Genomic DNA, 11,186 nt, shown 5'->3' with positions numbered 1-11,186 from the left:
GAAGGGCGAAAAGGAGGCCACTGGCAGGAGGCGTCAGACTCATCATCACAATCCACTTGGTGAAGAGAGAGAAGGTCCAGAAGCCAGTGGATGATACAACAGTCGCAAAAAAGACTGCACGCAATTGGAGAGCCATGGCAAGAGGGTTCAAACTCTCGTAATTACTCTGCACATGGTCAAGAGAGAGAAAAAAGGAGGTATACAGTGAGCTCCCTTAAAGCACCGAGGCACGGCTGGGGACGCTCCTTCCAGCAGGAGCAAGGCCGTTACCGGCCCACCGGAAAAGATGCCCCTTATCAGCAGCTTCAAACAGCGGGACGCATCTCAAACACCGGTCAAGAAAATGATCAGGTTCAACTTCCAAAACCTGAACACTTTCGTCAAAATTCGTGAGCTGTACTGTGCCTACGACTACTGCAAGTATGGCTTCCCTCTCTCCAGCATTCGTCCTGAGCTGAAAAGCCTAAAGGAGAGAGCAGTGGAGCCACAGGAAGAGCCAGCAAAGGAAGCAGTAAACAAACTGACAGAGGCTAAGAAAACAGTTACAGAGGAAGCAACAGATTCAGCCAACAAAATCAATGAGCCACAACATCTCACAGGGATCCTCAAGAAAGGAAAGACGGCCAGCACCGCTCATAAATGTGTGCGCTTTAACTTCCAGAACCTGAACACTTTCGTCAAGGATCGTGAGCTGTACTGTGCCTACGACTACTTCAAGTATGGCTTCCCTCTCTCCAGCATTCGTCCTGAGCTGGAAAGCCTAAAGGAGAGAGCAGTGGAGCCACAGGAAGAGCCACCAAAGGAAGCAGTAAACAAACTGCCAGAGCCTCAGAAAACAGTAACAGAGGAAGCAACAGATGCAGACAACAAAATCAATGAGCCACAACATCTCACAGGGATCCTCAAGAAAGGAAAGACGGCCAGCACCGCTCATAAATGTGTGCGCTTTAATTTCCAGAACCTGAACACTTTCGTCAAGGATCGTGAACTGTACTGTGGCTACGACTACTTCAGGTATGGCTTCCCTCTCTCCAGCATTCGTCCTGAGCTGGAAAGGCGAAAGGAAAGAACAGTGAAGCCACAGAAAGGGTCAGCAAAGGACGCGGTAAAGAAACACAACACACGACACCAGCAAACAGTTGGAGCAGCTCGCTGTGCACAAATGAATACCACTACTGAAGGGAAGTCTCCTAAAGGTATCCTGAAGAAAGAAAAGATGCCACGGTCCACCTGTCCAGGACACGTGCCCTTCAACCTTGGTAACCTCCGCGCCCCCGTTAAGGAACGTGAGGTGTACCGTGGCCACGACACCTTCAGATACGCCGCGCCGCTCCAAGTCACTCAGCCTCCCAACTTTACCTCGAGGCCTTACCAGCAGCCCGTTAGATCCGCCTCTAACTCGCTGCGTGGCGCACCTCGGCACCTCGCGAGGCCGGCACAGCGGAGCAACGACTCCTTCCAGCAAAACAGTGGCTGGTATGCTGCACACAACTACACCAACAGCCGCCACTCACAGCACCGCCAGCACAACGCCAGCAGCCACGTCCCGCCCAGATACGAAACAAGGCATTTCTACGAGGGACAGACACATCGGGGCACCAACTCCCGCAGCAGAAGTCGTGCCAAGAGAGGCGCAAAGCCGAGTGGTGGCGAGTTTCTGTGAGCACCGGGCGAGTACACAGCGTCGTGATCAAACTCAAATGTTCAGCGACGTACAGGTGACGTACATTCCGGGTGCATTTCTCAACACCCGCTGAACAGTAACTGTCGCTGACTGGTGATAACAGAGACTGAGGAGTGCCAAGAAGCACCACAAACACACTGAGAGGAACGGCTCGCCAGCTGACTAAAATCACCATGCAGAGGAACGCATCCCATGGAACGGTGCCACTTCTACGGAACAAATTGTTCAAGAGTGTCGCATCTGTGGGGAGTGTTTGGACGCATGTGTGCTTACATTTCTTATCTTATATTTCAAATGAAAAAACAGAAAATATTGTCTTACAAAAAACCTTAGGCAGGGATAGTGGGGTCGTGTTGCACCTCAGAACAAGAAACGTTATGTAAGGAGTTGTCTGAACGACCACCTGTTTTAAAACTATATTTAAATGAAAGGTATTAGAATGCTCTTGTCAGTATGCTTCAGCTCAGTGTGATGACCTGAGTTTTATTTTGTCTCTCGTTCTCTGCGGAATGATTATAGCTTCCAGGTCTGAGACGCGTGCCCAGAGCGTGACGGAGGTGAGATCAGGATGGAGCCACACATTCCGCGTTATTCATTTATCATGGCAAAACTCCCTGGTTCAGTCACGCTTGTTCGCGTGCTATCAACGATTGAGGCAGCTCACATAAGGTGCCGGAGCCCTAGAACTTTTGCTAATAATGGTCTTCACATTTATGCCAAGAATCGTGCCAAATCTGCTCTCCGACTTGCCGATAACTCCTTCATCAATAAATCAAAATAAATTTTGCTAACAAAATTGTTTCCATCTACCTGAAATAGCTCCCACTCTCTCTCTCTCTCTCTCTCTCTCTCTCTCTCTCTCTCTCTCTCTCTCTCTCTCTCTCTCTCTCTCTCTCTCTCTCTCTCTCTCTCTCTCTCTCTCTCTCTCTCTCTCTCTCTCTCTCATCAAGTGCCGATGTTAACACACCAGTCTGGCCGTTCTATTTCTTCACTAACTGGATTTAATCAAAGTCGAACAAAATCAAATGAAAAAATCATAAAAAAATACGTCCACATGGTACACACTTATGTATCTTCGACCTTTTTATGCATGTAAAACACAGATAAACTTGACGAATTTTACGGGAAGTGGAACCTGGCATCCCACACGCGGCTCTGCTGTGTGATTGGCTGGATGGCCACGAGAAGGGCGGGGCGGAGGAGAGCTGTGCAAAAATGTGACACTAAAAGGAAAACGCGGCCAGGCCACGGTGAATTTTACACACACACACACACACACACACACACACACACACACACACACACACACACACACACACACACACACACAATGGAAGAATGGTAAGTGAAACACGGTACATCAAACCCGTACACTTGGACCCAAAATAAGCATACCTCCCAACAACATTATAACGAACACCGCCGCTACCACCACTACTAATCACCCACCACTTGAATAACTACCATTAACACCATCATGGCAGGCACTTCAACCGCAAGAACTACCATACAACCCCCCTCCCCCCCTCACCGAAACTACCACCACAACTGCAAAAGAAGAGGAAAAATAGAAGGAAAATGATGAAAGCGGAATGCAAATTCGAAGGAAAAGTTTGTGAACAGAAAAAAAAAGAGAAGGAGAAGTATGGAAATAATAAGTATGAGTAAGTGAGAGTTTTGAAGGAATAAGAGGAAGAAAAGAAGGAAAAGAAGAAAGACGAAGAAAAAAAAGAAAGGAAAAAATGTTAGATGAAGTAAAAACAAGACTTCCAAAAAGGAAACAAAAAGATGAACAAGAAAACGGAAGAAGGAAAAGTAAGAAAAAATGTCAAGGAATTATAACTAAAAGAACGTAGAGGATACAAAAAGGAAGTTACGAGGAAGGCAATGGAAGAATTAAAGCAAGGCAGAGTAGGGAGAAGGGATAAGAGGCGAAATAAGACTTAGAATATATGAAAAAGTAAGAGGATATGAAAAGAAATAGAAAAAGTTGGAAGAAAACAATAAAAAGGAGGAAAAAATAAACACGAATGGGAAAGAAGAGAAACAAAAGAGAGTATTTAAATGGGTAGAAATTGGGAAGATTAGTATTATGAAAATGTAAAAACGCAGAAAAGCAAAACGAGGAAGTAGAAGTAAAAAAAATAATATAAAAAAGTGAAATGACAGGAAGGAGGAAGATGAAAGGCAAGAACAATAAAATGGAAAGACAAAAAAGACAAAACAGACAGAGACGATAAAAGAGAGAGAAGACAAAGGGTGAGAAATATACGAATGAGGCTGAAAAACAAAATATAAAGACGGATAAGTAAAAACATGGATGGGGAGGAGGAGTAAGAGGGAGAGATGAAAGAAAAGAATATGGGAGTTAAAGTTTAGTGAGATAATGAGGAACTGAAAGAGGGGTTGGAAAAAAGAAAAGATGTAGACCAAATTAAGAATGAATGGGAAAACAAACAGAAGAAAAAACAAGATTAAAAGGAAAATTTGGAGTAGGACAATGAGGAGGAAGTAGAACGTGAGGACTGGAAGGAAGTAGAAGAGGAAGAGGAAGAGGAAGTGACTGAAAGAGGAGGAAAAAGAGGGGACTGAAAAGAAAGACATGCGAAAGAAAAAGCTTAAAGGCAACATTAACCCGGTAGCCGCGGGGATCAGTTACTTAATGGTCCCTCTAAGCGAAAAAAATGAGAAAAAAAATCATCACTCACATAAACCATTTCCTAATATATATCAAAGCATTTGTGATCAGTTTATGTATCATCTATTTTGGGAGGTCTATATCATGGAACAAATTTGGCCGTCGCTGCTACACGGTAAAGCCACAAATTTGTCCCGTCGCTGCTACCGGGTTAAGAAAGAAATGAGATGGAGGAAAAAAAAGATAAGATAGAAAGCAAAATTAGGAAGAGGAAAATGAGGCAGAAGAAGAAGAGAGTGAGGATTAGAAGGAATTAGAAGAGGAAGAGGAAGAAGGAAAACGGAGACTCAAAAAAGGGAAAATCAATGGGAAACAGTTTAATGTGAGCAGAATGTTATGCGAAGACCGTCAGAAAAAGCGAAAACAATAAAAATAAGGAGAAAAAAGTAATAAAAGAGAAAAAAAGGAAAGGAAAAAAACATTGAATAGAAAAGAGTGGAAGATGAAAAAGGAAAAAAAAGATGAAAACGTAGAATTAAAACTGGGAGAGAATGATCATAAGCAGGAGTAAATTAGAAGATGGGTGAGCGGAATAAAAGCAGACTAGACAAAAAAATTATAGAGAGAGAGAGAGAGAGAGAGAGAGAGAGAGAGAGACAGCTGGTGGCAGTAAGAGGTGTTGTCTCGTGTGTGTGTGTGTGTGTGTGTGTGTGTGTGTGTGTGTGTGTGTGTGTGTGTGTGTAAGTAAGTAAGTAATGTAATGTTTATTGCCATAATATACACACATTGATATATACATATAAATATAATTATAATTCTGGCAACGAATCTAGCCTGTCAAGCCGAAGCTTCCGACAGACTGTATATTTATTTCATTGCACTATTAATATCTTTCTAAAGGTTGCAGATAGCTCCCAACCATAAAGCTAAATACAAATATACAATAAATAACAACATTAACTATAATACCAGATGAAGTTATAATAGTTATATCTAAAATGTTAACTACAATAACAACTACAACAGCATCAACAATAATAATAATAATAACAATAATAATAATAATAATAATAATAATAATAATAATAATAATAATAATAATAATAACAATAATAAAAATAATATGGACAATAGTACTATGCAATTCACTGATTAGATTTAATAATGTAAATTTGTGTTCATGTTTCAGGAATAAATTATAATTTTAACCGTGATTGTTTTGGATTGCAAATAAGTGTGTTTTACTGACTTTTAAATAGAGAGAAATTATTACTATTAAGGAGATTTTTTATTTCTACTGGCAAAGAATTCCAAACTTGAGGTCCTGAGCATAAAATACTATTTCTGAAAAGAACTGTCCTGAACTGTGGAGAGATAAGGTTTATATTGTTCCTGCGCGTATTATGCAATGTATTAATAACTTGAAAAGGATGAGTTCCATGCATCAGTGCGAGATTTTATAAATAAATAATAGTAGAAAATAACAATGAATGTTTTTAAAATTAAGAAATCTATGTGTGGAAAATACGTTATGTGTGGAATCAAACTTGTTCATATAAAACATACACCTAAATATCTTATTTTGAGAAACCTGAAGATTTTTAAGAAAGGAAGGCCACGTACACGCCCACACAGATACACAATAAATGATATGCGGTAAACAAAGTGTATAATAAATACTGAAAAGTGCTTATTGTGTAATGCTATTTCTTATTCGATACAGTATGCCACATATCCTAGATAGTTTATTTGCAACAGAATTAATTTGGTATTTCCAATTGATATTTTGATCTATGAAAACGCCCAAAAACTTAGTATAAGAAACTCGTTCAAGTACTTTTCCTTCAAGTGTTATAGGTGGCATGTTAGTAGTGACTGATCGGTTTTGAAAGATAATGTATTTTGTTTTAGTGATATTTAACCTTAACTTATTATGTTTAAGCCACATATTAATTGAATTGAGCTAATTATTAATGTTTATATGCAAACTATTTATATTTTTATCATCTAATAGTGTGTGTGTGTGTGTGTGTGTGAATATTTGTAGTTCAATGCTAACAAGAGACAAATCCATCACCAAGGCTCCTGGAGGGCAAGGCGGGACGATCCAGTAGTTAACAAAGCCTCACGCCGCTGAACGCGTCATCTGTGAAAATTCAGAAGAAAAAAACTACCCGAGAAATCGTATTGTAGCATTAGCTAAATATTTGAAACTGTAAATATTTTGTACGCCTCCCTTCATTGCTAATAATCAATATAAGGGAAATATATTTGTGTGACATGTTATTATTCTTGTACGATTAATAATACGAAGTTCTTGCTGGGCTTGTGGCAAGAATTTTCGGCCGAGTGGTTCATTGGGTAAGGTGGGCACGATGCGGCCAGTCCCAGCTCACGGCGGCTTCTCGGTGTGATGAGATGTGTGTTGCGGCGCCGGCAGGTTTAGGTGAAGGTGAGGGGATGAATTATGAGGGGTGTGAGTAGAAGGAGCTAGGAGCATGAGGGCGTGGGTGCGGGGTTGGCATGGGCGTAATACTGGTAGCAATCATTCTGCCAGGGATGAGGGAGTGGGTTGTGTGGGTTGGTGTGGGTGGCATGAGGGCATGGGTGCGGGGTTGGCATGGGCGTAATACTGGTAGCAATCATTCTGCCAGGGATGAGGGAGTGGGTTGTGGGTGTTGGTGTGGGTGGCATGAGGGCGTGGGTGCGGGGTTGGCATGGGCGTAATACTGGTAGCAATCATTCGGCCAGGGATGAGGGAGTGGGTTGTGTGGGTTGGTGTGGGTGGCATGAGGAGCATGAGGGCGTGGGTGCGGGGTTGGCATGGGCGTAATACTTGTTGCAAACATTCGGCCAGGGATGAGGGAGTGGGTCGTGTGGGTTGGTGTGGGTGGCATGAGGGCATGGGTGCGGGGTTGGCATGGGCGTAATACTGGTAGCAATCATTCGGCCAGGGAAGAGGGAGTGGGTTGTGTGGGTTGGTGTGGGTGTCAGGAGGAGCATGAGGGCGTGGGCGTGGGATGGGTGCACTACTCCCAGCAACATTTCGTCACCTGCATTACGTCCCATCGCCCCAGCGTTACACTCTCAGCCTTTTCTTTGAGCGTCCCCGCCAGTGGTCGGTGTAGCCAAGGCGGCACACGACGAGGAGAAGCCATCCCAGAAAAGGACAACGTTGGTAATCTTCACTTTCCTGCTAAAGATTGTTCATTTACATTAAAATGACTCAGCAAAAACAAGTGAAGAAGTCTTGGTGCTGCGGGTGCTTCGGCTGGCTCTTCGCCAGGCGGAAGCGCCGCAGCCCCTCCGAGGAACCTGACGACATCGTCGAGGAAACCGAAAACGCGGGTGCCCAGGCCGATGCAGGGCAACAGGCCCTGGTCTGCCTGAAGAAGGCTGCTCAGCCTCTCTCAGTGGTGGAGGAGGAGATCCCCTCCGACACCCTGCTGGATGCTGATGGGGTGGTGGGGAAGGGCGAAAAGGAGGCCACTGGCAAGAGGCGTCAAACTCTCATCATCACAATCCACTTGGTGAAGAGAGAGAAGGTCCACAAGCCAGTGGATGATACAACAGTCGCACAAAAAGACTGCACGCAATTGGAGAGCCATGGCAAGAGGGTTCACACTCTCGTAATTACTCTGCACATGGTCAAGAGAGAGAAAATAAAGGAGGTATACGATGAGCTCCCCTCCGGGCACCAAGGCACGGCTGGGGACGCTCCTTCCAGCAGGAGCAAGGCCGTTACCAGCCCACCGGAAAAGATGCCCCTTATCAGCAGCTTCAAACGGCGGAATGCATCTCAAACCCCGGTCAAGAAAATGATCAGGTTCAACTTCCAAAACCTGAACACTTTCGTCAAAATTCGTGAGCTGTACTGTGCCTACGACTACTGCAAGTATGGCTTCCCTCTCTCCAGCATTCGTCCTGAGCTGAAAAGCCTAAAGGAGAGAGCAGTGGAGCCACAGGAAGAGCCACCAAAGGAAGCAGTAAACAAACTTCCAGAGGCTCAGAAAACAGTAACAGAGGAAGCAACAGATTCAGCCAACAAAATGAATGAGCCACAACATCTCACAGGGATCCTCAAGAAAGGAAAGACGGCCAGCACCGCTCATAAATGTGTGCGCTTTAACTTCCAGAACCTGAACACTTTCGTCAAGGATCGTGAGCTGTACTGTGGCTACGACTACTTCAAGTATGGCTTCCGTCTCTCCACCATTCGTCCTGAGCTGGAAAGGCGAAAGGAAAGAACAGTGAAGCCACAGAAAGGGTCAGCAAAGGACGCGGTAAAGAAACACAACACACGACACCAGCAAACAGTTGGAGCAGCTCGCTGTGCACAAATGAATACCACTACTGAAGGGAAGTCTCCTAAAGGTATCCTGAAGAAAGAAAAGATGCCACGGTCCACCTGTCCAAGACATGTGCCCTTCAACCTTGGTAACCTCCGCGCCCCCGTTAAGGAACGTGAGGTGTACCGTGGCCACGACACCTTCAGATACGCCGCGCCGCTCCAAGTCACTCAGCCTCCCAACTTTACCTCGAGGCCTCACCAGCAGCCCGTTAGATCCGCCTCTAACTCGCTGCGTGGCGCACCTCGGCACTTCGAGAGGCCGGCACAGCGGAGCAACGACTCCTTCCAGCAAAACAGTGGCTGGTATGCTGCACACAACTACACCAACAGCCGCCACTCACAGCACCGCCAGCACAACGCCAGCAGCCACGTCCCTCCCAGATACGAAACAAGGCATTTCTACGAGGGACAGACACATCGGGGCACCAACTCCTGCAGCAGAGGTCGTGCCAAGAGAGGTGCAAAGCCGAGTGGTGGCAAGTTTCTGTGAGCACCCGGCGAGTACACAGCGTCGTGATCAAACTCAAATGTTCAGCGACGTACAGGTGACGTACATTCCGGGTGCATTTCTCAACACCCGCTGAACAGTAACTGTCGCTGACTGGTGATAACAGAGACTGAGGAGTGCCAAGAAGCACCACAATCACACTGAGAGGAACGGCTCGCCAGCTGACTAAAATCACCATGCAGAGGAACGCATCCCATGGAACGGTGCCACTTCTACGGAACAAATTGTTCAAGAGTGTCGCATCTGTGGGGAGTGTTTGGACGCATGTGTGTGCTTACATTTCTTATCTTATATTTCAAATGAAAAAATAGAAAATATTGTCTTACAAAAAACCTTAGGCAGGGATAGTGGGGTCGTGTTGCACCTCAGAACAAGAAACGTTATGTAAGGAGTTGTCTGAACGACCACCTGTTTTAAAACTATATTTAAATGAAAGGTATTAGAATGCTCTTGCCAGTATGCTTCAGCTCAGTGTGATTACCTGAGTTCTATTTTGTCTCTCATTCTCTGCGGAATGATTATAGCTTCCAGTGCCCGTATCCTCGACAACTATTAAGACTAAACTTGGTATTAACTCTCGACTTTGGTATTAACTTCACACTCAAGGTGTATCCTCAACAACTATTAGCCTAATACCTACTCTTAACTTTGGTATTAACTTGAGAGTGCTGGCGAGGACTTCTAAACACTTAATAGTAAAGTTAATAGTGAAATCCAGACCCAGACCCATATCAACATGGCCGCCGGACCAGCCCGCCTCCGCACTTTTAGAGCCCGGAAGGACGCTTTGGAAATGTACAACGATGCTGAACTTGTCAAGCGGTACAGATCAGACCGTGCTGGAATTGAATACGTGACTGGTTTGGTGAGAAGAGAGCTGCAAGATCCAATTCAAAGGGAGCATTCCCTCACCCCGGAGTTGAAAGTAATTATGACTCTACGATACTTGGCTACAGGAAAAATGCAGCAGTGTTCGAGTGATGAGTTTGGGGTGATCCAGAGTAGTGTCAGCAGGGCGATTGCGGAAACTCTGACCGCCCTCAGTGAGCCGCAGCTTGTCAGGGGGTTTATCAAGTTTCCCCTCGACAGGGCGGAGATTCGCGCAAAGCAGGCAGAGTTCTACCAAATTGCACATTTCCCCGGTGTTGTGGGAGTGATAGACTGCACACATGTGAAAATAACAGCACCGAAGGAAAATGAAGTAGATTATGTGAACAGAAAAAAACTTCCATAGCATGAACACACAGTTAGTGTTTGATGCAAACTACAAAATAATAAACCTTGTATCAAAGTGGCCAGGATCAGTGCATGATGCAAGGATCCTGAATGAAAGTGGGCTGAAGCTGCTGTTTGAGAACAACCATGTGCAAGCAAACTGCTATCTGCTTGGTGACAGCGGGTATGGTTGCAAGCGCTGGCTGCTGACCCCATTTCTAAGACCTCAGCCAGAACATGAGAGAAACTACAACAGGTAAAAACACCACAGTAATTTTTGAGTTAAGGTCTGCACCTAAACCACTTACATAATTAATGTATATACAGATAATATTAATAGGTAGAATATTATTTATGAACTTTATTTTCACCAGCACCGGCTGTAAACTGCGAGTGATATATAGTTAAGCTTAAAGTCACATACAGTTAGATACATACAGTTACACTCACATAGATTTACATACAGTTTTGATGGTGCGTTTGACGAAGGCGGTTGACTCAGTGGGTAGCGGATTGGCCCGGCCCACGGTGTTATGGACGCTCTCAACACAAGTACAGTAAACCCTCGATATAACGGACTAATTTATTTATTTATTATTATTTTTTTTTTTCCACATCAGAGGACACATCTCAAGGGCAATAAAGAGTCCCCAAAAAGCCCGCTACTCGCCGCTCCTGTAAAAGATAAGAGTAAAGAGTAGCCAAAAGAGAGGTCAATTTCGGGTGGAGAGGTGTCTTGATACACACTCGGTTTGGGGGGAACTTAGTCCGTTAGGGCTGAAAGTCCGTT

The 11,186-nt window shown here is 44.5% G+C and overlaps 1 protein-coding gene across 1 annotated transcript; it reads left to right on the top strand.

Moving 5' to 3' along the window:
* Positions 1–286: 286 nt before the first annotated feature.
* Positions 287–9,463, top strand: LOC126990904 (uncharacterized). The gene is made up of 3 exons (XM_050849548.1): positions 287–717; positions 1,015–1,718; positions 9,219–9,463. The coding sequence occupies exons 1-2, from the start codon at positions 287–289 to the stop codon at positions 1,661–1,663; spliced, it is 1,080 nt and encodes a 359-aa protein (XP_050705505.1). The 3' UTR covers positions 1,664–1,718; positions 9,219–9,463.
* Positions 9,464–11,186: the final 1,723 nt, after the last annotated feature.

Source organism: Eriocheir sinensis, unplaced genomic scaffold, assembly GCF_024679095.1.
Source record: "Eriocheir sinensis breed Jianghai 21 unplaced genomic scaffold, ASM2467909v1 Scaffold221, whole genome shotgun sequence".
NCBI classification, from domain to species: Eukaryota; Metazoa; Arthropoda; class Malacostraca; order Decapoda; family Varunidae; genus Eriocheir; species Eriocheir sinensis.
This window is presented reverse-complemented; position numbering and strand designations above follow the sequence as displayed.